The sequence below is a fragment of the Ascidia mentula genome, chromosome 4 (assembly GCF_947561715.1).
Source record: "Ascidia mentula chromosome 4, kaAscMent1.1, whole genome shotgun sequence".
NCBI lineage: Eukaryota > Metazoa > Chordata > Ascidiacea > Phlebobranchia > Ascidiidae > Ascidia > Ascidia mentula.
The window spans coordinates 10,702,760-10,729,079 of NC_138569.1; the positions used below are offsets into that span (position 1 = coordinate 10,702,760).

A 26,320-nucleotide genomic window follows, 5' to 3' on the forward strand; every position below is an offset into this window, starting at 1 on the left:
TCATGTTTATGCTAAAGTCTGTACATGGTATACCAATAATATTTTTTTGTTTATACAGGTGACGTGGCAATCGATGACATCAACATTCTTGACGGATATTGCAAATACGTTCCGACCCGTCCACCAGAGTGCGCCCTGCAGTGCGATCCAGAGAATCCTGACACATCTGTTTGTATTCCAACGGCTGCTGTGTGCGATTTTAACATTGACTGTCCAAACGGCGGAATTGACGAACAAAATTGCGGGTATGCAAAGTTCCCAACCTGAATATTCTGCGTTCAACAAGATTTTATCAATATCTGATACCTTTGTGTTAAGGCAAGATTGTACGTTTGATGATGTGGAGTGTAGATGGATGGATGAAAGTGTCGGCTCGTTTCGATGGGGACAAAGCAATGGAGCAACACCAGATGATAACACAGGTGAGGGGAAAAACATGAAACCCACATCGATTGAACACCTCAGTATCTAACATCGTATTGACATAAAAACCCTTATCTGTGTAGGACCAAGCGGTGATCACACAACTGGAAGTGGTAACTACATGTACGTTGACGCCAGTACTGGAAGTTCGGGAAACCAAGCGTTCCTCGTCGGACCAGAAATGCAAGCTAGTGGTCCCTATTGTGAAATGACTCTCTTTTATCACATGTATGGGGAACATATCGGAACATTGCAAGTAAGCTCCCATTATAATGTATTTGTCTTTGTATCGCTCTTGTGAAATGTTTAGATGGACCGTTTTAAACAGGCTTCAAAATTTTGTTTCAGGCAAGCAAACGTATCGGGAGCGAAGACAACTTCGTGTGGTCACGTGTTGGAAATCAGGCAAATGATTGGTATCAGGGCAGGGTCAGACTAGGACGAAACTTACGACCTTTTACGATGGTTCTTGCTGCGTCGAGAAGCTTCGATGTCCTCGGTATAGACAGTTGTACTGTGTGGTTGTTTAGACGAACACTACAATAAATAAATTCCGGACACTTTGTCGGATGCATCGCTGTAGTATTACGAGTTTAAATATTGTTTACGGATGAATATTGTCAGGTGATATTGCGGTGGATGACATCAAGTTTGAAAACTGTGAACTTCCTCCGATTGAAACTTGCGCTAACGACGAATTCGAGTGTGACAGAGGATCTTGTGTCGATCAGTCAAGATTGTGTGACTACACTGATGACTGTGGTGATAACACAGACGAAATCAGTAAGATCATAAACTGCTAACTTTACCTGTCTATTTTACTATTCCGTCTCAAAAAAAGGTTTGTATTTTGTCCCATAAATTTGTGTTTTGTATATTTTGTTTAAATTGCATGTACATTTTTCAGGTTACGTGGTTTACCAGAAACTTATTAAATTTAAATTTATTTGTGTAGGTTGTGATTCGTACGTTGGTCGGTGTGACTTTGAACAAGGAGGTTGGTGTGATTGGTCGCAGTCGGCATACGATGATTTCGATTGGACCTTGTCCAGTGGCTTCCGATGCCGACCAGAAACAGGACCGTGTGTTGATCACACAAGATACACCAAGGACGGACATTATCTCTTCATCGATTCAGCAAGACAACAGTCTGGTAAAGTTTTTATCGTCCATTACGCTCACATACACTAAAGTTGGAATGTCGAACCCATGTTATTATATGGGGCAAATGCGAAGATAGCCTTTTCAGTATATTTCTCCGTTCGACTAGAAATAACAATTTGAATCGGTAACCGGGATATTAAGCGATGACAATCGTACTCCTCGAGTATCATAAATAACGCAATGGTTAAAATTATTAGAGTGTATTGCGAAAAGCAGTAGGTTTTTCAATAACTGCATATTTGAAACCCTTGCTTTAAAGTTACAAAATGTATGTAAAAAAACTTTTAATTTATCAGCTAGAGGAAGAAGCGATAATTATATCAGCAACAAGGAAAAAGTTGTGATTACTGATAACTAAATCATCACTTCAAAACTAGTACACCAAATTAAACACACCTTAAACTCATACACCAAATTGATGTGTTTACAGTTTTAGTAATCAGCTTTTTATCAATGTAGAAGATTTAGCGCAACTGTACAGCCCAACGTTGATGGCGTACAACCAAGCTGAAGCAGATTCTTGTTCTCTGCGACTCCATTATCACATGTGGGGTGAAAATATTCGAAGGTTGTCGGTTCACAGTAGAACGCAAGACGGCGGACCCTTGAATGAGAGAATTTGGACAATAAGCGGTCAACAAGGAAGTTTCTGGGAAAGAGTTGAGGTCCCTCTTCAAGCCATACCAAACGTGCCCTTCCAGGTGTGAATAATATATAATTGTTAAAATTTCATGCTAATGGTGATGACACAACAATATTGATTATGCCCAAATGCAAATATTACCACATAAATATTTTCTTTGCTTTGTTTTTACGTCATTTGCTTCGTTCTATTAAGGAAAGTTGACTGTTTGGTTTGTCGACACGTCACATATGCGTGTCCAAAACCAACAACGTTTTGTGCTTTAATTTCCCTGATCACTGTCGTTTAAGATAATTCATAATTAGCCCAGTGTCACAACAATATATTCGAACCAGGTCATAATCGAAGCGATGGCCCCGAACAGCGAATTTGGTGACATTGCAATCGACGACTTGAGTTTCAGTCCTGGTTGTAGTTTGTACGGAGGTAACTTGCCACCCGGTACCACTGTTCCAACAACCACACAATCTCCCTGCCCCAGCCAACAGTTCCACTGCGGATACGGAACTTGTGTCAATGTGGATAAATACTGTGACGGTATATAATATATCTTGGCATTCATAATAAATGCGTAGCTTACTTTGACGCGTTCCAACTTGCCAAGATTTCGTTTTTGATGAATGATGTCTTTCGTTGTACAGGATCAATAGACTGTTTGAATGGTCTTGATGAGTCGACTTGTGGAGATTGCGACTTTGAAGACGACACATGTGGATGGTTTGATGATAGTTCAGGAGCTTACAACTGGGATAGAATACAAGGAGTAGGAACGTCTGACGTCACGATTGGTCCATCTGCAGATCACACAACGGGACTTTCTACCGGTATATGAAAAATCTTCTGTTAATAGTTTAAAGCATTGTTGCGTTTCATAATTTTGAGATTTTTTGTTTAACGTTCACTTTAGGTTGGTACATGTTTGTCGACCCGTCCAGTGGTGACTTCATGAACTACGCTCACTTCATCAGCCCAATCCTTCCCAAATCGGCTGCATCCTGTTCCATTAACTTTTGGTATTATCTTTACTCATCGAGCTCTTCTCCTTTCGATGCAAACATTGGTGTAATCCTCAATAACCAAGACGGATCTTCGGTAAAAAATAACCTGGAATAAAACAACTTTGGATGAAAAATATGTTTTTAACAACTTTTTTCGATTCAGCTTATTTGGTCCAAAGCAACAAATCAAGGCAACAATTGGGTTAAAGCAGACATTCCACTTGGTGTCCAGGAACACGGTCATAATATCGTCATTCAATCATACCACGGAAGCAATGGAGGTGAATGAAATCATGACACTATTAAAATTCGTGGAGTTACAACAACTTAGTTTTACCGTGTAGTGACTGAACGTTTTTCTAAAAGAAATGCTGACTGTCGAAATGGTGTTTTAATACTTTATAGAACATCTAAAATCATTACAAAACTGCCTTCTCTAGAAGGTGTTTCTGTAAGGTCTTTGCGCTTTGCTGATGGAATGCGTAGCACAGAATAAGAAAAATTGTTTCATAATCGCTGTTTATCTTCGGCAGCAAACGTTGCTCTTGACGACATCTTTTTCATCAACTGCCGTCAGTCGCCAGGCACACAGTGCGGTTTTGAAGACTTCCAATGTTCGAGCGGATCCTGCATCCCTAAAGAAAATCAGTGTGACTTTGTTGACAACTGCGGTGACAACAGCGACGAAATCGGTTGCCCAACATATCAGTGCGTATATTCACCCCACTTCCACGATCTATTTTAAAAATTATTCTAATTCCCGTCACACAACTGTATATTATCACAGGGCATGTGACTTCAACACCGATACGTGCTACTGGACAACAGATCCTACAACTACCCTCACATTACAACGTGGAGTTCTGTCCGACCCATCAGCGCCATCTAGCGACCACAACAACAACATTGGTGGTTCTTATCTATACGTCAAAGCAAGCTCGCAAAACACAAAATTGAAGGTTTGTTCACAACAAATAGTAATTATGAAAGGTTACACAAAGTTTCTACTTGTGTAGACGCGACTGCTGGGTCCCGTTATCAGCCCTGTGGATGGAAATGCATGCGAAGTTCGAATTTATCGCAATATCAACGGCATCAACGTCGGTCAGATCGATGTGTCTTTGTTGACAGCTGTAAGTAGAAGCCTTCACCTGATATGACAAAAATTGCCACATGGTTTTTGTACATGAGTAATTAGAAGCATATGCTTTCCAGACGGGAGGAGTTGTATTGGTTACTTCACTTGCTGACGTCAACAATGATCAGTTGTGGCATTTGTCGAGCGTTAATGTTGGTTCCAAACAATACTTTCAAGTAGGTTTATTTACCTTCAAATTGAACTCTTTGATGAAGTATTAGAATCACCAAACAGTCTTCTTTTATTTAACTTCAGCGGTCAATATTTCAGGGCATTGATATTCTTGATGTGCAACAATTTATTATTTGCTGCTTAGGTTGTGATGGATGTTGTCAGAGGAAGTGGAACAACTGGAGCAATCTCATTAGATGACGTCAGTTTTTCACCGAGTTGTGTGGTGAACCCAGATCTAGTCCTGCCATGTCCAGTCGGAACATTACCTTGCGATAACGGTTTTTGTATCGGAGCAGAAAATTTCTGCAACTTTATTGTAAGTGGCTGACTGAACGTTAAAGTTATTGCAAAAAGTCTCGAAATGTTTCACGCCATGCAATACATAATATTTTCGTAATACATTATGCACAATATGCCGATAGTTAAAGTTCATTGCGCCTGACTTACAGCCTGAATGTACGGATGCATCAGACGAGGCGGCATGTCCTATTACTTGTACCTTCGAGAATGGGTATTGCGGTTGGCTGAACGATGATAGCAACGTTTTGAGATGGACCTTGCAACAGGGAGTTAGCAGTTCGCCTGTTGGAATAGGAGGACCACCAACTGATCAAACAACCGGAACATCGCAAGGTTTTACAAACTAGTTTCATCAATTAAATCTGAGTTGTTGTATTGGAAATTCGCGATTGTAGTGTTTAAAATATTCTGCTTACAATTCCAGGCACGTTTGCAGTGGTCACATCTACCGGGCAAATTGGTCAGACCAGCAGATTTCTGAGTGCGCAGTACACACAAGCCGGTCTGACTTGTACTTTCAGGTATAATTTTAATGTAAACAATTGCTATGACATGTTTCCTTCCTATATCCTAGTGAAATTAAATTAACTGTTGTACCCCGCAGTTTTTATTACTACATTTCCGGAACATTTGCGGGATTTTCTGTTGCCACGATGACGAGCACTGGTGAGGAGCGCGAACTGTGGCAACCTCCCAACAATAATTTACAAAATCAGTGGTTAAATGCAATCGTCAGTTTGCCGACTTGTTTGAAAAACTTTAAGGTAAAAAATAAATATTGCGAAAAACGTTTGCAGTCAAATATTTCTGATTGAATTCTAGGTGGTGTTCCGAGTTGACGTAACAAGCAGCGACCCAGGTTCAATTGCAGTTGACGATTTAAGTTTCAACAACTGTGAATATCCTGATGTGATCCAACCAGAAACTTGCGACGTCTACTCTAAACAGTGAGGCTTATACTTAGAAATATATTCTCCAACTAATCCCTGTTGTGTTAAAATCTGGTAGTACATGTTTAAAAGAGGATTGCTTATGTTAGGTGTGGGAGTGGTCATTGCGTAGCAAGTGATCTTTGGTGCGACTTCAACTACGACTGTTGTGATGAAAGTGACGAAAATGCGTTTGAATGTGCAAGCTACGCAAGATGCAACTTTGAAAGAGATTATTGCGAATGGTCGAAAGCCGCTCCTCAAAGTAAGGCAGTAGCAAAATTTTGTAAAAGTTTCAGTAAAAGTTTCAGTACATTGTAGTTTAGTTTAATAAAATGATGGGTAAACATGTTATCAAATGAACTAAAATAATTGTAAAACAGAAAGTGAAGCAAAATGTTATACATTGTAATAGTGGCATCCCCACCTGATTGGAAGATTGGAATAACTCCATCAAACGAACCATCTTTTGATCACACGACTGGTACAAGTAGTGGGCAATACGCTTATTTGGATGGTACGGTGATGACAGGTGGTGTTGCTGCAGAACTGCTGAGCTTCGTCCATTCTCCCGATTCACAGAATTGTTACATAAGGTGAGCTGGTTTACTTTGACAAAATGGACGTTTTTCGTTGCGATACTGTTTATGTTACGATGTTTACACAGTTTGTCAAATTTAGATTTTACTCGTACGTGTATGGGAGTGGGAGTACATTGAAAGTGGTTGTGGTGAGCGACTCTGGGGAAGATGTTAAGAAAACGATCAGTGCAGACACTTCCTCGCAGTGGAATCGTAACAGCGTGTTGGTAACCCCGGTTGCCAGTACTTTCCAGGTATGTTTACGACCGCTTCGAAGGCGTCGCATATTTCTACTTGCACGTATATTTAGGTTGTCGTAGAAGGAATGTTGAGTACCACTTTACCTGCTGTCATAGCGATCGATGATATTTCATTCAGCGAAGGTAATTGATGTTTACTGAATGGTCAATCTTTTTCCAGTAGAAATAAGAAATTTTTTTTGTCAGGTTGTATTAAATCGCCTGACGGTGGAGGGGTAATCCCTGGAGGTAGCACTATAGCACCACCCTACGTGTGTGACGTTACTAGCTACTACTGCGACAACGATCCTTCGGGAATATGTATCGACCCCAAAAAAGAGTGCGACTTTAACCAAGACTGTCCCAGCAATGATGACGAAAGGAACTGCCGTAAGTGCGACTATATTTTTGCGTTAAAAACTTGAGTCTCTTATTATAGAAACGACAATTATGCTGAAATTCTAACACTAAACGAAATCGTGTCTGTTGTATTTTTATAAATAGCTATCAGCTGTAACTTCGAGGGAACACCGTCCATTGACGGCAGCATGTGTGGATGGTCCGAAGATATTGTGAGCTTACTTGACAGTTTTAACTGGGTTGCTTCAAAAGCAAATTCCGCCACTCCACCGTAAGAACTTAAATATTTGTTTTAATTGCCGATAAATTTTGAAAATATTGTTTAGATACGGTCCACCAATAGACGCCACCCTGGGTTCTTCAAATGGTGGATATGAGTACATACTAAAGACAGGTTTCCAAAACCAACAACTCGCCACACTTGCAAGTCCGTTCTTTCAACAAGCTTTCTCCACTTGCAAGGTTGGCAAAGTTGCCAAATACTAAGTTATATACCACCGTAAATACAGTGCCGTGTGATCCCTTAAATTTGTATTATCTCATAGATCACATTTTCGTATTATCAAAGCGGGATTTCAGTTGGGCAGTTAGACGTCATCTTGATGACAGAAAACGAGGAAACCCTGATGGTACGGATCGCTGATGATCAGGGAAGTGAATGGAAGAGTTTGACCCTGGATGTTGGAAGACGCAATTCACAGTTTCAGGTTAAATTTTTAAATTTTGGCAACAAGTATTTAAATGATGCTGTTATTTTTGGTAAAATTCTTCAAACTACTTTGTTTAAACGGATACAAATATTTATCAGATCTTTTTCGTGAAACAAGACGAAGGTCAGTATGACGGACAGACGGCAATAGATGAAATTGTTCTGGACCAATGCAGCACTCCGACGCCCCAGCAAAGCTGTACTGGTGATAACGTTTACCTTTGCCCAACGACAAGAGCTTGTTTATCAAAACATGATGTTATTTGTGATGGAGTCGATGATTGTGGGGATTACGGGGATGAAGCAAATTGCCGTGAGAATATTTTCGCGATTTGTCGTGTTGTTAATTATCCCACGTTAAAATTAATTTTTTTGTGGTATTTGGTGATTATGCGACGTTTGTTTGCAGAAAACTCACTTCTTACCACGTTGGAATCGGGCTGGGGAGGTTGGTCGAATGAAAACAAATTCGACGATTTCGAATGGTCATTAAATCAGGGCCAGACAGAAACAGTTGGAACAGGTGTGACATAAAACGATAAAAACAATAAAGTTGGATGTTACAAATTACCAGTGTTCACTATTTTGCACTACAGCAGCCAATTATCAGTGACAGGAAATGATAAAATTTGAAAGAAGACCACACGCAAATCACATAATTGTAAAAAATTTTACTCTATTTATCAAATGTTACATAGGACCATACCGAGATCACACGGCGGGAACAAAATACGGTTGGTATGCTTACGCCTCTTCGTCAACACCTCAACAAGTAGGGGACAGGGCGTGGTTGAACAGTCCCATCATTGACGTCACTACAGGCAGTTGCGAGGTTGGATTTAGTTTGCATTAAACAAAATTTTTTCTTTAACTTATACTTATCCAAACCTTTTAACATAGATTCGATTGTGGTATCTGATGTACGGGATCGACGTATATCGGTTAAGTGTTTACATGAAGACAGCTGTAAACGGTGGTTTCACACACCTAAAGGACTTTTCGGGTTCAAGTATGTTATGGAGAAGAGCTTCCATTCCAATTACGTCATTCCAACCATTCCAGGTAACACAAAACTTGTCGTGTGGTCTGTGATCGCCAACCGTAAATAAAAAACATCAAGAACGTTTGAACTTTCATCAAATGAACGTTTATTTTTCTCCGTATGTTTAGATTGTCATTGAAGCTGTAGTTGGAAGCGGAAAATACGGTGACATCGCTGTCGACGACTTGTCGTTTTCATTCGAGTGTTCCGCATACAATGGTAAATACATTGCACAGTATTTTCTACATAACTAGTCAAAGTTAGGAACATTATTAACTGATTTGCTCATAATTCTGAGAATAAAGGGACTGGCCCATACAATGTCATGTATCATGTACGAAAAACGTTTCGGCAAGAACTTATGCCATCATCAGTTTAATTGACGCGGTTGGTGTAGCTCCAGGATTATATGAAGCTGACCAGACTGACGTCACAGATAAGACTCGTACGGGTGGTGACGTCATATTGTTTTCGGCCACATACCACTAGAGGCGAAAAGTGCGCAGTAAGCGACGCAAAACGCAATACACAATAAACGGCATAAAACACAAAAAAAACATATTAAACATTGAAAAGTAATAGTGGTAAAAATTTGAACAAACAGTATGGGCCAATCTCTTTATTCTCAGAATTATGGTCAAAGTCGATATCAAACAAAATTTGTACGATTCTGTTGAATTTCCCCTGTCGCTGTATACCAAAATTTTGTCACTCATAAAAATATATTTCTTAAAAGGAATTCTCCCGACTCTTCCCGTGGATCAACCTCCATCCAAACCTCTTCCTCCCGGGACTTGTGATGAAAATCTCGAGTTCGAATGTCGCCAAACATCTGTGTGTATTCTCGTCACCCAACTCTGCGACTTCCGCTCTGATTGTTCTGACGGATCGGATGAATCCAGTTGCGGTAAGTAAACAATCTACAATTACAGATTAGTAACGAATATATGGCGGTGGATTTGTGTTTAGTGCCGACATCGTGCGACTTCGAGTCTGGTTTGTGTCTCTGGCAAACTTCACCACCTCTTTCCCCTGGCGAAAGGTAACAAGTATTTATTTTACTGAAAACCAACCCTGGTATTTGTCTCCCTAACATTCCCGGATTAATTGTATATTACAGCGACACGTTTACTTGGATGCGCGGCAAGCCAGCAGGATCAAGTTCATCTGGTAGACCTCCTCAAGGTCACACGTCGTCCTCACAGACTGAATACTACTTATACGCTCACAGCTTTGGAGTTACAAGCGGACAATCAACCCAAGTAATTCAGAAAAATATACTTCTTCACAAACGTCCAGACAGCACTTACCAACATTAAAAAAATCGTATTTATTCATTTACGTCTGTTGTGTTTTTAGTTTTATTCGACCAACATTGCAAAATCTGGCCCGCAATGCACTTTACGGTTTTTCTACTGGATGGGAAGTTCGGATACGGACTCGGTGGGTTCACTGTATGTGTTTGCTCTTCCTACCGACAACAACAACCTTATGGACGATTATATCGAACTGTGGTCGAGAAATGGTTACCAAGGAGGTGGATGGATTGAAGGAAGGGCATTTGTCGGCTACAGGACTAACTTTCAGGTGCGAAAACTCATGAAAATCTGTATGTATTAAAAAGAAGTACAAAAAAATCATTTAAAATCTTGGTTGTTTTCGACACAGTTGGTGATTGAAGCAAGAAGACAAGACTCGCAATACATTGACGTCACAATTGACGATCTACTCTTCATGGATTGCGCACCACCAACTTCTGGGGGATGTCCCCAGCCAAGCTTCACCTGTCTTGATGGGGTAAGGCTTTAATTGCAAGGTTTTGGTTTGTAACATTTTACTACAAACATGTTTTGCGTTGTTTTTGTAGGCTTGCATTGACCGAAGTTTAATGTGCGATTTTTCTGACAATTGTGGAGATGGAAGTGATGAAGCTCAAGCAATTTGTTACAACAAACTACCAAGGTTTTTACTTGTTCCAACTATTGTCAAGTTTTATGTGATTTAAACTAAACATTTTATTTATTTATCTATATGCATACGAACATTGACTTTTCCAAAGAGTTGTAACCCATGAATTTCAATGTTTTAATGGCAGATGCGATTTTGAGCATGATCTGTGCGACTTTGAGCGACAAAGCGCCGACATGCAGTGGCAGCTTGCACAACCCGGTTCAATCACTGACGGAAGTACTTTACCGACTCAAGATCACACGCTACAACGAGCTGATGGTCATTTCATGTTTGCTGATCCGATGACTTCCAATGATCCTTCCTATAATGGAAGAGCTTGGCTTGGATCTCCTGGTTAGCAATTAGTTGTTGTTTTTACTCATCACAGTTTTTCGCATATTTTATTGTGTAGGTCTTTTCATGGTGCCATCATCTGGCTGCAAAGTCCGGTTTTATTACAATATTTGGTCAAACACGGACGTATTATCTGTGTATGTACGAACTGACTGGCTAAGTGACACCAACGTTGGATTTAATTTAATGTACTCAACCGCCCAAGACCCATCTTTTAATCCCGGACAATTCTGGCAAAGAGCTGAGGTTTCATTAACTTCTACTAAAGAATTTCAAGGTGGGAATATGGTTTGTTTTTCATGTTTAATTTCAACATGGTATCTCTTTGTCACAATGATAACTTTTTCATGAAACATATAAGATCTTCAATGTTATAAGACCGAAAATAAAAAGTGACATCACATACTTCCTTCTTCTTCCAACATAATTTTGTTTTTGTTGGAAAGCAGTAAGAAACAAGAAATACAATTTTATTGTCATTTCAGTCGTTTTTGAGGCCACCCACACAAGCGGTGGATACACGTCATCAGTAGCCATCGATGACATCAGTTTTAATGACGAATGTCTTTATAACTCTGCTGGAGTTCATGGCGACTTACCCCCAACCACCGTCCCACCATCAAGCTGCAGCCCTGGATTCTCCGCTTGTGCAAACACCAACTGTTATGATGAAACTCAACGCTGCGACTTCATTGATGCATGTGGAGACGCATTCCAATCGAATCCACCAACTGACGAAGCCACATGCGGTAAGACTTCGCATTGTTGGTTAACAAATCTTCAACAACTTCGTTAATTTTTGTTGGTATTTATTTAATTTCTAGGCATAACTTCCCATAATTTTACACATGAACTGCTCCACGCACAGATTGGTTATTTGCTGTCCAATAATTTCTAACTATTATTGCAGGTTCGTCCTGTACTTTTGACACGACATCATGCGGATGGAAAAACTCACCATCAGCAACATATAACTTTGACTGGTCACGTGCAAACGGACAGTCTGGATCAGGTGCAGATCATTCTACTGGGTGAGTTGATTTTTCACGGATATCATTTAAATACCAATAACTTAGGATACTTACAAGCGTTACTTTTTAGATCGAATTCTGGATATTACATGAAGGTAAAAACCGGACCAGCGTCGTCGGTTGGCGCTAAAGCGCACTTGATAACCGATATTTACAAACGTTCGGCATCTACCTGCGCCATACGATTTTTCTACAAGATGACTTCCACAGGATCGGTAAGAGTCTATTTTGTTTTTGCAAGTATGTTTTTTTACAAAAAGTAAAAACCACCATTAAACTCAAAGGAAAACCATTCGTGCAGAACACAATTCCTGTAAATAAAAACAAACGTTTCTATCATTATAAATTATGATGTCTCTTTTTATTGCCTTTCGATTTAATTTGAAGGGGAATTGAACCATATTTCCGTCACATAATAACTCGGTATTTTGAATTTGCAGAGTATGGACATCGGATCACTTGTGTTGTTGAAGAAAACCACTTCTGCTGTTACTCTTCTCAACATCCCTGGTGCGCAAGGCAGTAGTTGGATCGACACTCGGGTTCCAATTGGAGCTGAAAGGTAAAAAGCAAACGTCAAATTCATTGGTTGTCAACAACTCTCAGTTTGCTGCATTCAGTTAATATTTTGCGCAGATCATTTGAAGTTGTATTTGAAGTGAACAACGGGCCGCAAAGCGGTTACGTCCTTATTGATGACGTTACTTTTGAAAATTGTGAAGATATACCATCACAGTCGTGCGGGGCTGAAATGTTTACGTGTACCAATGGGAAATGTTTGTTTCTTGATGAGGTAACAAACTCAATGCCAATAGTTTTGCTCAAACTAAAAACAAGACGGATAGGTTGTTCTGTTTGATTTGAGGCATTCTGCAGTACTTTATGTCTTTTCGCCAAATATATAAACAGGAAATAAACTATGCCGTTTTCGTTCATAACATTATGTATGTAGGTTTGTAACATGAACGATGATTGTCGGGACGGGGATGGAAGCGATGAAACATCTTGTACGTTGGAAAATGGTGATTGTACGTTTGATGAACAAACTTGGGACGATGGATGCGGGTTTGTACAGAACCAGGATGATGATGCAGACTGGGTGTTGTCCGATGGAAGTGGTAAGATTATAAACCATGATATCGACGTAGGCGTATCAGATCCAACCTTTTTCTTTAATCAACTACCAAAAATGAGGATATAATTTATATTGCTTTAATTCGTATTAGCGATAACAAAAACGTTGTTAAACGCTATAATTTAAATAAATCAAACATTCGGTGAGTGTGTTGCTGTTTGACGCTGTTTTGCGGTGTTTGCAGATTTGAACTTTAACAATCCGTCAATTAGCGGACCGAGTTCTGATCACACTCCCAACACACAGCAGGGAAAATATGCCGCAGTCAACGTTCAAACCTTGCGTATTGGAGATGTGGCAAAATTTACAACTGGTCCATCCACATTTCCTCTGAGTATTGACGTTTGCACTCTACGGTTTTGGTATTCCATTTCAGGTAAAGTAAACATTCGCTTTTACTTTACATGTTGACAATTTCGTGGTACATAAAAAAGGATGACATGGTATGTTCATTACAGGAACTCCTGAATCAACTATACTCAGGGTGTACATAATTTCGTCGACTGGTGCGCGTCACCTTGTTACCGCTTTGTACGGACAATCCTACACAGGGGGAGCTTGGCAATACGCTTCAGTTCCCCTTAGTAACACCGACCGATTCAGGGTGCAGTTCCAAGCTGAGGCAGGTAGTAAGTCGCCGCAAGGAGGCGTCATAGCTGTGGATGACGTCACTTTTACCCAAGCTTGTCGGGAAGGTATAGGATATTTATATTTAATTTTCACTACAAATACATTGTAACTTTTACGTGTTATGGTTGTTTTAAGCTCATTCACCCACTCCTGCGCCAGTAGTGTGCGACGGAAATCAGTTTTCGTGTATTAACAATGAAAAATCAGAATGTATGCCAAACTCTTGGAAGTGTGATGGATATGCCGATTGTACAGATGGGACTGACGAATTGGGATGTATTCCTGTAACTATCCCTGGAACTACACCCAGTCAGAACACTGGACAGTGTGACGACAACCAGGTTTATAATAGTAACTCTTGAAAATACAACACAGCAGCATGGAACCAGGTTTAGAATACATGGTTGTTTATTCGGTTCCATTAATCCATTCAAAAACTGAAGAACTGTTGTCGTAAACTTATTTAGGGAAAATGGTGATAAAGTTTATTGGGATGTAAATATCTATTACTGTAAGGAGATGATTGTGTTTAGTTCCGATGTTCGGATGATATTTGTATTGCTGGATTATTGGTGTGTGATGGTGTTGATGATTGCGCGAGCGGAGATGACGAGAATTCCTGTCCAGATGTGACTTGCGGAAGCGGAGAGTTCTTTTGCCTTGACAACAGCGGAGCGTGTTACGGATCTATAATGTTGTGCGACGAATACGTTGGTTGTCAAGCTTTCCAGGTGAGATGTGAACACACGGCTACATTCATACTAGTGTTAGTGTATTGAGTTTGTACACTTTGTGAAAAACAAATACTTCTCCCTTTGTAGTCAAGATGTATTTTCACAGCATATGACCCTATTTTAATTTACAGGCTGATGAAAGCCTGTGCGATGGTTGCCCAATAAACTACTGTAAGAACAATGGTAAATGTTCTCTTTCGGCGAACGGGGGTCCAACATGTGAATGTGCATCTGGTTTTGTTGGTCAAAGATGTACCAAGAAAAAAGAAGTGACCACCTCGAAACCTCCAGCAGGACTCGATAAAGGTTGGTTCCCTGTCCTTGATTCATGCAACTAATGTCTCTGTAGAATCTTTAGATAACTTCATTTTGGTTTTGTATCAACCTATTTTAACTTGTATTTCTAGGAGCAATCGTGGGAATCGTGTTTGGTACAATTATTGGCGTCATCATCATCGTGGCCATCGCCTATACTGTCATGAAGAAACAAGGGTAATATATCGTCCAACATAACAATGAAAATGTTTTCCTAACCAGCAACACTTCTTTGGAGTGACACAAGTGAAACTTCAACGTCAATTTCAAATATTACTATTACAACTTTGTGTCAACGCTTCTAGTTTTAGAAAACATGTTTAGCTTTTTTAAGCATCATCAGTTCTTTTTCAAATAGAAAAAGCTTGATAAAGCGAAACATAATGTTTTCTGAAACTAGAAGCGTTGACACAAAGTTGTAATAGCAATATTTGAAATCGTCCAACATAAGTAGTTTACCATATTTTTGACGATTCTACTATACGCTTTGCGTTATGAAAATATATTAATGAACAAGGAATATGAACAGTGTTTTGCAATTTATAACAGACTAAAGGGAAGGCCTGGTATGGGTCTCGCTCGATCGTACGACAATCCAATGTTCGATACTCCTTACGGTTCGTCAAGTTTTGGAAAGTCATCAGGTGCACAGCAAGCCACAGAGATGAAAGTATCAAAAATGAGTCGGGAAAACAGCGCTGAAGCTGGATTTTCCAACCCCGGCTTCTCGGACGGAGAAAATCTGCAAACTTTCGGAGAAGCGGCGCCAATATACGCCACTTTGGGCAAAGGACCATCACGTCAACGCCGTGCGAGCAGTGATACGAGTGCATAGATGTTTGTTACTTTTGATTTGTCTTTTATTTGTTTTTGTTTTAAATTTGGAGCATTGTATGTTGGATTCGTGCAATATTTTCTAACCGTTTAATTTCATCATTGTGCAATAAACCGGATAAATAATTAAATGAGCTAAGTAGGAACGCATTATACATGATAACAATGATAAGCGTAGGGTTGCATTTCCTAGTCGTGAGCAAAGCCTTATTTCATTTGCATTTCAGTCAAAACACGCTTCCTTTATTAAACTTTTGTCACCGAACTATACGGTTTTGCCTGCCTGACAGAAAATTTGTTAAAAACAAACTAAATTAATAGTTATTTAAAATATACATGAAAGCTAAATTCAAACTGAACAAAGATATTCGTGCGCTCGAGAATTTGTACCTGCTTATCACTCTCTGCCATAACTAGACAACAAAAAGAAAGAATATAGACGTTAAAATGAATCATAGAGAAAAATGTATTTTTGGAATTGTAGTAGGGAGGTGGTGACATGATATGAAGCAAAGTATTGGTGTGTTAAAAGAGTATGATGTTCGGCACCACGAGGTTATGAATTTACATAACATCTATCACAATTTTTTGGGGGGGAAATTAATCTACATTGGTCCTACAAGGAAAGTATTTTTTTTTTATCAAAGAAGCGATTTACAAAATAGTGTGAACAATAAGAGGTTGACTAATAAACATTTGGTGACAAGTTCTGGGTTTGGTGGACCTACTCCAAAGCAAATTTTGTTAGTATCTTTGAACTTCGAAGACAGTTTCATAATCACATTAACTGCTATGTGGCCATTGTATTATATTTGTGCCCGTATGACGTTTTGGCAGATAGCTTTAGCGAAAAATAGGCAGCGGAATAGGCCTTGGGAAAATAGCATTACAGCGAGTCACGTGATCTACCGTAAAAAACGCCTTGTATATTTGCATTTTGAAAACAGTTTATTACATTGTTAATTCGACCATAAATGCTCATAAACCATAAGCCAGATAACTGTTTATTCGTTATCTGCGTGCCTAGTGACAATTTGGCAACATCAACTGAACACGTCACTGATAGCAATGTGCAGTCAAGCATAAGAAAATTGCAGCTGATGGGTGGCGCCATCTACCATAAATGAACAGAAAAATTGCCGCTTGCCACCTGATGACAATGCTGCTTTTTTTTTACTTACGGTTGATTCCCAGGAGTTGCCAGGAAAAGTCTATGCCTGGCAACTTTAAACTCGACCAAACATAAGGCGCACAAATTTTCAAGTTATCTTTAAAGTTTAGAAGACAAATTGAAAATGCTGTCCAACATTCCGTGATGTAATTTGGGTCTGATGGGTTCAGGGTAAAGGTTTTTTTTCAACATTTTTGTTGTGTGCTGCTGTTTTGCTTCTTATGCCTTCATTGTAGCATCAATGAGGAATATTGGAATATTTGATATGATGCTGATAGTTCTATACATAGTTTTCAATCTGAGATGCTCGTTGGACATTTGCAAATCAGTGGCATAGTGCAGAAACGTTGATTTTCAATGGTTAAAAAGAACTACCAATGATGATAAATGTCCCTGTCATACTATAGTTTGTCTGAGGTAGTCCTTCTAAACCTTTATTGATTGGGCAATATCACAATAACTCAAAATATCTTTCAACTTTTTCAAAAACAAACTTGAAATGAAATTGGGACTATTGGTTGCAAAACATCACATGAAGTGAATTGTATGATAATTTTATCATCAGCAAGAAGTGCAATTAAATGAAAAGCTACACTTTTTCATCCATCTTTACTTCACCTATTAATTACACACACTGATCAAACTATTGTGGATATCCATTGTATTTGACATTGTATTACCCCCAAAAAAGTAAATATGTATTTTTTGGAAGGGTCAAATTGTCTTAAAAAAGTAAACTTGATTTTCTGTTTAAATAACAGCAAGCTTTTATTTGTTGTGTTTCTACTGTTCCTCAAATGGATGATGGGGATATTAAGGAAAGGTTTGTTATAGTGCTATTCTTACTGCCAGGCATTGTAAATTTCGAAGGACTGTTCTTCTGGCATTAGGTTATGAGATTTTCATTGCACTACCATCCATCGAGACTTCTTCAACCCTTTAAATGGTAGACAAAATGTCTTGTTCAAAAAAAATCTCATAACTTAATACCAGAAGAATAGTTCCTTTTAAGGTTTGTTACGTTCAGATCACTGAATTAATTTAGACTAAGTTTAACTTTTTGCAGCATCCATGATGAAGTTATGGTGCTTGAATCAATTTTTGAGGAAATTGAAGTGACCAAATGTAAAAGGTGATTATAGTGATGGATGAATTATATTTGCATCCTTACATAATTTCTATTTTTAGTGGGTTCATCTCACAGGTTGGAATCACCGTATTTCCTGCAACTGCTAATAACACTGATGAACAACATGTAAAACTTCAGTTGCAATTTAACATTCCTGAACAGGTTTAGTGATGTTACACAAACCAAACTGTTACTTGGTATTTAAATGTGGGTGTTTCAGTATCCCTCTGTCCCAGTAAATGTGGAGTTTCTTACCTCACGTGGTTTGTCAGATGTTCATTTAGCAAAACTGAAAGAACTTTTACATCAACATATTGAAGAAAGGCCAGATGAACATATTCTTTTTTCCCTCATTGAAATTGCTAAGGATTGCCTTACTCAAAATAATGTACCTGCCTCTCCTTGTCCAATATGCCTTTTCTCATTTAAGGTACAAGATTTGTTTTTAAATGAATAAACTGTAGTCCCCCTTATTAAAGTAATCTAAAAATGTTTGCAGAAGTTTGATGTCTTCCTCAAAACAGACTGTTTTCATCACATGCATTCACACTGTATGTGGCAATACATAGCACACTATGTTGAACAAAAAAAGCAAGAAGTAAATGAGGCAAAGAGAAATGTGAAGCACACACAAACAAATGTTCAAGTTAATAAGGTTCCATGTCCTGTGTGCAGAGCTATGATTAACTTTGACTTTGAAACACTTAAATCTTCCCCTGAGCCACTTAACGAGGTTGGTAAAAATGTTTGCAAACGTAATCCTAATGTTTACAGATTATTCAGTTATTGCTTCATTTTTAGTTAGAGCCAATCGACCGCCAGAAAATGAAACAGAAGATGGAATCAATGAATAAAATTTATGAAAAACAAAAGTTGTTTGGTGGTTTAATTGATCAGGAGGCAGAGAAAAACAAACATTTACTGTCATCGGTGAGTGACCTATTATCTGTTATGCCACTGCTCCGGGAGTGATTTAATGTGTTGTTGGTAGATTGAACAGGCATATGCTGCTTCTTTGGATTCACAAAATTCTGGGTCCCAACCTCGTTCCTCCCAACTACCATCTGTACCTCATCAGCCACAAGCTCATGAAGCGCCATCTTCTTCTAACTCTTTAAGACAGGAATACAAAGGTCCTCCTACTTTCAGCAAAGAAAAACTTGGCAGGTTGAAGCATCATTATCCAAAAAACTCGACGCATCAAAAACGATTTTTTGGAAAAGCCGATTCAAACACTCGAAGTAAAAATACTTTTAGCCCCAAAACGCGCCAGGAAGATAAGGCCATGGACCACAACTCACCGGCCCCTAGGGACAATTCCTCTAAACAGAGTGTTAATTCACACTTTCGTCCTGTTGCAACCAAACATGGATCGTATCCACGAACACATAGGAAAGCTTTTCATTCAGAAGTGAAGCCGCCACCTGGTTTTAACTGAGTTGATTTGTTTTGTCCTTTTTCAAGTGCTTGTGACGAATCAGTGTTGACTAATATTTATTTTTTGTAAAACCGTGGCACTGTCTGGAATACCGTGTTTTGAAAACGGAAGATATGTGCGTTATGCAATTTTTCTAGGTTCTTTATTTTGCGGCGAGACAATGTTTGTGGTTTGCGATGTTCGTGAAACGAGTCTTATTTTCGTTAAAATCTTGCTACCTACTTTTTTTGCTTGGTTCGACTGTAAGGTGAAAATTCGGTTAAGCCAGACTTGAAAGCCGGAAGAAATGGTTCGGTATTTTGTATTTCTCAAATTGGCGGAATAAGTTTGTCAATATGATTTAAAATACGTTTTGCTAATGTAATTTGACAACATTGTGTGGACAGGAAGTGGATGAGACTACCCCGCACTTGACGAGGGAACTTTGTCCAAAAGATTTAGCACATCCGCTTGCTTTCGCTAGAGAGTCGCAACTAAATGCTCGTAACCGACAAGAGCCGGTTCTTGTAAGTTTGTATCATAATACAGTTTTTCTTGCGAGCCAAATTGTCAAACCACATTATAAACAGGATATTAATCGATATGTACGAAATTCCGTATTTTGGAATGACTTCATATATTAAAATATTGGGATCTAAAAGTAGACCGCAGATGCCGGCCAAGCGATAGATTTTATTGGAATAAGACTCTTTTTACATCATTTTATTGTTGTGTTTACTATGAAGGAACTGATGATTTTTACAGGGCGAAATGTATATTCCTAACAACGGCCACAGCCAGGCTGATATAAGCTAGTGCATATTATCCTTTTTTCTGGTGTTTTTCATGACGAGGTAACGTACAAATCAAATCACAGAAAAGGTTTTAAAGAAACATTGATCTTCAAATAATAGTTTTTGATCTGTTCAATTAAACCAGTGCATGAACGTTTCGCTGTAGTTTAAAATCAAGCAGTTTGTGAACTTTTGGTTTTTGGGCAAGAGTTGGGTTAAATTAAACCGCGAAGATACAAACTTCAGCTGCATGTGAAGCGAACTGCATTTCACGGGAGGCTGATAGACATTTTTCAGAAATGTCATCCAAGTTATCGATGTCAAGGCGTGGCTGCACCGACATAAGTCCGCCCAGATTACAAACCACGGCTTTGGAGACGAAGTCCCTGAAAGTAAACTAGTTTTCTTTGAAAGTTTACACGTTTACACAGAGAGCGCAAGCACAAGCAGGCTCTTAATATGGTCGGTATTGACCGCAGCTCACCCATGACCGCTTGAGTTGTTCGGATCAATCGGTTCGTCAAATTAGCAGCTTTTAGGCAATGTGGCCCATATTCACTGTTTACCTAGCCCTTTCAATCCGCGCAGCCTTTTGAACAATCAGTAACTCCGTTTCCCCCATTACCGATGTTTACAGCTGTCCATCGACGTTCCTCGACTTCCCGTTAATGTGGCATGTTTGCAGTGTTGCGTAACGCAAACATTGCGTCACAACCAAACTTTCATTCTTTGCATTAGACCACAACACTTACTTGTTTGTGATGCTGTGAATCAAAGCTTTTTCTTTTTGTATTCTGATGGTTTTAACCAACTTATTAAACAAGACGTGGTCACGTGTTTAGCGGGTTTCATTACGTCAATGCCTTCAGAAAAGGAATTATTGTTTTAACAACACAACATTTAAAGAATACTTTTAAAAATAAGCGTCACAAAGTTAGAAAAACTAAAATTTCCGAGAAAATGAGGATAGATAACAATGCAATTTTTAAACACCATGTTCATATTCCCACGGTCGACGGAAGATTAACGTAACATCACCTGTTTCGTGGGGTCACCGATGTCTTTAGTGTTGCCCTTTCTCTTCAAACTTAAAAAGTTACATTCAAGTTCGGTGACCTTGACCAAACATAACTTCACGTGGGTGAGTTTCCCAACGAGGACAAAAACTTGTCATGAGGTCATATTCTGGTGGAAACGACAAACCCTGTCGGAGAACAAGGTGTCGATTGTTTGTTTACGCCTATTTTTGCCGCGCGGTCATTCAGGATTTGGCTTTCTAACAGGACGGCGGACAATTGCATACGTTGATTCGGCGTCAGCAGAGCATGAAACAATGGTTTCCCGTTTTCGTCGCATGAAAATGCAAAAAAACGACGATTGTGCACCATGAATGTTTGTCATGCATGAGAGCTCGCCACTTCAAATTCTAAAATAAAGCTTACAACTGTTTTAGAGCAAATATCTGCTTCTTTTACAGCATGTTTAAATAAACTGGTTCACTTTATATGGTGTGGTAAAACTAAAATTACGGTCATAACCGGATCAAAGTACCAAACAACAATTTATTGACTAAGATATTGTTTCTAATCGCTTTATTTGTGTACCGCGTGATGATCTTAACACCTTACATGGTAAACAGTAAAAATCCAACGTATTCATACAACGTAAGTAATTAACACGCCATAAAAAAACCTTTGCAATACACCGACACACAAGCAATTATTATATGCAGGTGTTGGAGAAGTGACATTTATTCAATACCGCGTGACACGATTTTTGTATTAAGTCAGATTGTAAAAACACTCGAATAATTTAATATAAATAATTTTTGCTAGCTGGGGTTTTGCGCACAAGTACATGCAATGACCTTCTGTCTTTCGTTTATGTTTTATTTTCTCGCTGGCCTATATGCGCAAATAAAGGTTTGGTTACGTTGTGTTGTTAAAAAGAATGCACATGTGTTCCGGATTATATTCATTCGCTGTGTACACAAAACAAATGAACCAAAGTAGTTTTGTGATGATGTACAAGAATTGGGTGTGTCATACGGAGTCAACAAACAATTCGGAAAAGTACGTGGCATCGTCCAGTTCAGAACACCTGTTGCCATTCATCAGCTTGCTATTGAAGTTTTTTTGGGGCGAAAAATTGTTGAAATTTAATGCCAAATACCTGCGCTAATTTCTCTCAGTGACGCAACAACAGAAAGCCCCAATGTAAACAGGCAATACTTTTAGTTTTTACGCACAGGTTAAGCGAAACCGTGACCCTTGTCACCTACTTGTGCGTCGCATTCTGTTTGGGAAACATTATCTTGGTACAGAGGAATCCTCTCAAGGTAGAATCGTGTGATGAAGGTTCGACACTTCAAGGCCTTGTTTAAATGCGACAAGTGTTTTGAACTCTTGCGTTGTCGTTTCAGCGAAAAGAATCACTTTGCGCCACTGTGGACGCAGGTGACATTTGTCCTGCGACTAACACGATCCATTAACACGAAACGAAGGTTTTGATAATAGGTAGGTTTTTTCGTTAAGCAGTACCGGCTTTATCGCTGTGCTAATTCGTTTCATGTCTTATTGTTTTTTTACTGAATTTAACAATTATACTAAAATGAATATGTGTAGCTTTTGTGTAAAGCTTCACTTCTAATAAATGGAGGTGTTTAAAAATACAAGAATTCGGCATTTATGAAACAATGGCAAAAAACTAAATACAAAAAAAAGTTTTCCGTTCACCCAACGATTTACGCTGATTTTTTTTGCGAAGAAAAATCTGACCAGTTATTACAAACGCCGTTTTTAGTAAAATGCAATACAACGACATACTGCCATGCTGGTTTGCTCCACTTGCGTACACCTGCGAATGCTTTAATGAGGAGAAAGGGGTATTTCGCGTTATCAGAAGTTTTAAACGATGAGCTTTACTTCATAAAATTGGTATTTCTTTTGAATCGACCACCGTCCTGTGAAAATCCCTGTTGGTATTTTTAGATCTCATGTAAGTTGTTGGTGACATGCCTCGCCCTAGATCGATACCATCAATCATTTTGACCGAACTAGGCTCTTAATTTGGGCAAGAAGAAACTACAATTTAGCAGATTTCTGTTTTGAATCCTAGACAGCAGGCAAAGTCTTCAATGTTGTTTTGAGCCAAACTGGCCACAGCCGGATAAACAAAATTTTACCGATGTAGATCGTTTCCAATGCAGGATACAATGTTATCGTCGTTGTCAATGTCCCAAGAATAAAAAGCTGCTATATTCGCACACACGCCCGTGAGCATTGAAGACCGCTGTCAAAATGATGATCAATTGCCCTTCTCTGCCTGTTTATTTGCCGAAAATAAGAGTGGACAACCTTTGTCCGCTGCCGAATGTTTTTAAATCGCTACGCAATGCTCAGTGTTACGTTTGAGTCAACTTCCGCGGTAGTGGATAGCAGCTATTCGCACGCTACCACGACAGGGCATTGAATATTGTAATCGTTCGTTGCGACAGGCGAAGCAGACGATCAGATAAGAACGATTCCCGACACAGCCGCAAAAAAAAACTTCCAGCTACTTTTATTGAGTCGGGAGCGGGTTGATTGATTGCACTTCTCCACGCGATTGCCCGCATACGAGTCGCTTTTTTGCATTCTGGTGACTTGTGGTCATGGCGGCCACCCCGACCTTAGAGGGTGTAGGTCCGAATGTAAATAACATTTTTATGTTAGAATAGACAACATGCGTATCTATTTACTAAGGAGTTATGTGAATTCATGCTTAATAACGCGGTAATATTCTCCCACGATAGCTATCTTGAAGTGACACATTTAAACACGAATGGAAATGCAGAAGAGATTACAACAGACAAAGCGTAAGTAAGCACTTAATCCTCTCGTATTTACTGAGGCGAGAAACAATGGACGATGACGTCACTAGAGCATCACAGTTGGAATTATACAATCCTAGTTGTCTCTTTATCGGCATCCCTTTCGGGAATAGTCACACAATACAACAACCGGCAAGTTTACGACGCATCGATGTGACGTCATATTTCCGGCTATGTCCGCTTTTGACGTCGGCTACAGTTTTGACGATTTTCCAGCAAATGTTATGACGATTATTGTCGTACTCAAACGTGGGAATCCCGCCAACAAAATTTTGACTGTTGCAGACATCCGAATTTCCTATTTTACGTCATGCTATATTTGTTTTGGCTCCCACACAAACCGAAATAAAACCCCTTCCGTGAGTAATGACAAAAAAATTCGCGGTGTTGATAAAAGTGGATCGAATTCAACCGAGGAACATAAAAATAGCATAAAAGTTTTACAAACTTATGGCGTGTCTAGACTGCACAAAATCACCGCACAAACACTGCCGCAAATCCTGTCGTTAGCAACGTCGACGCGTTCGCCGCGCTAAATTTCATTGTATCGCCACAAAATGCTTCCGATCTGTTGACAAAGGCTTTCGGATTGCGGCCGATTGAAGACATGTGGGCATCACCAATGGCAAGGGAACGTGGATCGTTTAGAGGAATGTCCGTTATCGACACAAATGAATGGCTTGCTACATTAGTCGTCTAAGTAAACACTGTTATTGTGTGTCATAACTTCATGACGTAATCGCGTGCCTCCTGCCATGGAAACAGTCGATTCTGCTGTGACTCCGAGGCAATGTGTTGGAATCTGTTGGATCGACATCCGAATTTTGAGGTTCCGTCGTAAATCTACCCCATACCGAGGCATTGACAAAAAGTTTGCCGAGGTGAAAAAGACAAGATCTTGACCACTTTTGGTTGCGTAAACAATAAGAAATACAATTTCGTGCCACCAGGAAACCGTTTTATAAATTAACCGATTATTTCCATCGATAAAATCTTACAGGTAGTAAAAACGTTCAAGAAGTCGTTTACGTCCGCCAAAAAAACCGCAAATTTGAATCAGTGGTTAGACAACTTTGCGACGATTGATTGTGCCGCATCAATTTCAAGCTTCTGTTTAATCAGTATTGAGAATTAAAAGCTGTAAGTTTCATCTGGAAAGCGATATAATTTCCGATTGTCGCGTAATAACTACGAACGTAACTTCAAAGGCGGCACTAATTTCAAAAAAGGCGTACCACTTTTTCGGTGGGCCCATAAATTCAATAAATATTGGCGAAATTCAGACGTCATCACTACCTCACAAGCATGTAATTTACTTTGATGGAATGTCAAATTTGTCATGATCAAAATTCGCCCTGTAGAGAATAATGAAAATTCACTGCAAAATATTCCTCTCAAATTAAAGTATCATGAATATGTCACCTGGTTGTATGACGTAATACTGACGTGCAACACCGTCAGTCTGGTAGACAGATTGGAAACCTAAATAGAATTCGGGCATTAGGACGGAACAGAATAGTGCCAACCCCCAGCATGTAAACAGGTGTATATTACACTGAGGTGGCCTCTAGACACACGCCCACCCACTCTCTGATAAAACGCCCTCCGATTATAATGTATAGTGCGCGAGAACCGAAAATCGCGAAGCAAACGGAATTCTCCGCGACTGACACGCGACTACCTGTACAACGTCAATAAAATCACGTTCAGGACAAAGTAATCGTCGGCTAATGATATGCCCTGTCAAAAACGGAGGTGTCAGTCGGTTTCCATCGTGATTCGCCGTTTTTTTTGTTTTATGTAATCACTGTCTTTCCCTAATCCTATGATGCCTCATTGCGCTTTGATCGCGCAAATTGCCAAAGACTTAAATATGCGTCAAACTTGCCCAGTGGCTCAGGGACATGTTCAGCTCGAATTTATTAGGGCCTGCTGAGTCTCGAATCGTCCAATTAACGCTTCTGTGTACATGTTGAACATAACTCTGAATTAAGTTCACTCAAGCTGGCGGTGCTGGGTGACGGCAGGAAACATGAGGGTTCTCTTGCGTCATTGTCCGACATTAAGTGACTGTAATTCGCAAAGCCCAAACGGCGGTTCGCTCTTTAAAGTTTCCGTTGTAAGTTTCGTGAAAGTAGGAGTTTCTGGAAGCGAGCAACAATACGTAAGCTCCACAAGCACTAAGTTTTAACTTTTGCAAAATCAGATAATCTAATGAGCACAGTAAATTAATTGCTATATTTTTGTCAACTTGT

At 39.4% G+C, this 26,320-nt stretch overlaps 2 protein-coding genes across 3 annotated transcripts in view; both read left to right on the forward strand.

Annotated features, from left to right (window-relative positions):
* Positions 1–15,684, forward strand: part of LOC145898069 (MAM and LDL-receptor class A domain-containing protein 2-like) — an 84,981-nt gene extending 69,297 nt beyond the window's left edge. The window contains exons 164-217 of the mRNA XM_082986510.1: positions 59–245; positions 319–422; positions 507–679; positions 772–922; positions 1,048–1,206; positions 1,379–1,576; positions 2,047–2,288; positions 2,566–2,767; positions 2,872–3,054; positions 3,138–3,322; positions 3,392–3,509; positions 3,762–3,936; positions 4,016–4,187; positions 4,245–4,361; positions 4,444–4,542; positions 4,683–4,856; positions 4,990–5,173; positions 5,265–5,361; positions 5,445–5,604; positions 5,663–5,787; positions 5,880–6,043; positions 6,197–6,365; positions 6,451–6,604; positions 6,661–6,733; positions 6,797–6,979; positions 7,094–7,220; positions 7,276–7,411; positions 7,495–7,656; positions 7,758–7,971; positions 8,068–8,181; positions 8,357–8,490; positions 8,559–8,720; positions 8,829–8,919; positions 9,437–9,607; positions 9,670–9,742; positions 9,821–9,962; positions 10,060–10,287; positions 10,369–10,497; positions 10,568–10,662; positions 10,796–11,004; positions 11,063–11,281; positions 11,490–11,753; positions 11,915–12,035; positions 12,106–12,250; positions 12,476–12,597; positions 12,672–12,828; positions 12,988–13,153; positions 13,355–13,546; positions 13,629–13,865; positions 13,936–14,141; positions 14,334–14,531; positions 14,666–14,840; positions 14,942–15,026; positions 15,399–15,684. Of these exons, the coding sequence (XP_082842636.1) occupies positions 59–245; positions 319–422; positions 507–679; positions 772–922; positions 1,048–1,206; positions 1,379–1,576; positions 2,047–2,288; positions 2,566–2,767; positions 2,872–3,054; positions 3,138–3,322; positions 3,392–3,509; positions 3,762–3,936; positions 4,016–4,187; positions 4,245–4,361; positions 4,444–4,542; positions 4,683–4,856; positions 4,990–5,173; positions 5,265–5,361; positions 5,445–5,604; positions 5,663–5,787; positions 5,880–6,043; positions 6,197–6,365; positions 6,451–6,604; positions 6,661–6,733; positions 6,797–6,979; positions 7,094–7,220; positions 7,276–7,411; positions 7,495–7,656; positions 7,758–7,971; positions 8,068–8,181; positions 8,357–8,490; positions 8,559–8,720; positions 8,829–8,919; positions 9,437–9,607; positions 9,670–9,742; positions 9,821–9,962; positions 10,060–10,287; positions 10,369–10,497; positions 10,568–10,662; positions 10,796–11,004; positions 11,063–11,281; positions 11,490–11,753; positions 11,915–12,035; positions 12,106–12,250; positions 12,476–12,597; positions 12,672–12,828; positions 12,988–13,153; positions 13,355–13,546; positions 13,629–13,865; positions 13,936–14,141; positions 14,334–14,531; positions 14,666–14,840; positions 14,942–15,026; positions 15,399–15,684 (8,708 nt within the window). The remainder of the gene's footprint in view (positions 1–58; positions 246–318; positions 423–506; positions 680–771; positions 923–1,047; positions 1,207–1,378; positions 1,577–2,046; positions 2,289–2,565; positions 2,768–2,871; positions 3,055–3,137; positions 3,323–3,391; positions 3,510–3,761; positions 3,937–4,015; positions 4,188–4,244; positions 4,362–4,443; positions 4,543–4,682; positions 4,857–4,989; positions 5,174–5,264; positions 5,362–5,444; positions 5,605–5,662; positions 5,788–5,879; positions 6,044–6,196; positions 6,366–6,450; positions 6,605–6,660; positions 6,734–6,796; positions 6,980–7,093; positions 7,221–7,275; positions 7,412–7,494; positions 7,657–7,757; positions 7,972–8,067; positions 8,182–8,356; positions 8,491–8,558; positions 8,721–8,828; positions 8,920–9,436; positions 9,608–9,669; positions 9,743–9,820; positions 9,963–10,059; positions 10,288–10,368; positions 10,498–10,567; positions 10,663–10,795; positions 11,005–11,062; positions 11,282–11,489; positions 11,754–11,914; positions 12,036–12,105; positions 12,251–12,475; positions 12,598–12,671; positions 12,829–12,987; positions 13,154–13,354; positions 13,547–13,628; positions 13,866–13,935; positions 14,142–14,333; positions 14,532–14,665; positions 14,841–14,941; positions 15,027–15,398) is intronic.
* A 1,770-nt stretch (positions 15,685–17,454) lies between these two features.
* LOC145898770 (E3 ubiquitin-protein ligase RNF25-like) lies at positions 17,455–19,889 on the forward strand. Of its 2 annotated transcripts, none has more exons than XM_082987369.1 (7): positions 17,455–17,677; positions 17,921–17,986; positions 18,043–18,145; positions 18,204–18,413; positions 18,486–18,716; positions 18,785–18,913; positions 18,975–19,889. In XM_082987369.1, the coding sequence occupies exons 1-7, from the start codon at positions 17,652–17,654 to the stop codon at positions 19,419–19,421; spliced, it is 1,212 nt and encodes a 403-aa protein (XP_082843495.1). In that variant the 5' UTR covers positions 17,455–17,651; the 3' UTR covers positions 19,422–19,889. The 2 variants fall into 2 exon arrangements, with proteins under 2 accessions (XP_082843495.1, XP_082843494.1); XM_082987368.1 differs by having other exon boundaries at positions 17,457–17,677; positions 18,483–18,716.
* The last annotated feature ends 6,431 nt before the right edge of the window (positions 19,890–26,320 follow it).

Bases quoted from the DNA above. Each gene is read 5' to 3' on its own strand.
- LOC145898770 (XM_082987368.1), top strand. From the start codon at position 17,652: ATGGATGATGGGGATATTAAGGAAAG. The intron at 18,146-18,203 runs GTTTAGTGATGT...TGGGTGTTTCAG, and splicing joins AATTTAACATTCCTGAACAG to TATCCCTCTGTCCCAGTAAA. The intron at 18,717-18,784 runs GTTGGTAAAAAT...CTTCATTTTTAG, and splicing joins CCCCTGAGCCACTTAACGAG to TTAGAGCCAATCGACCGCCA.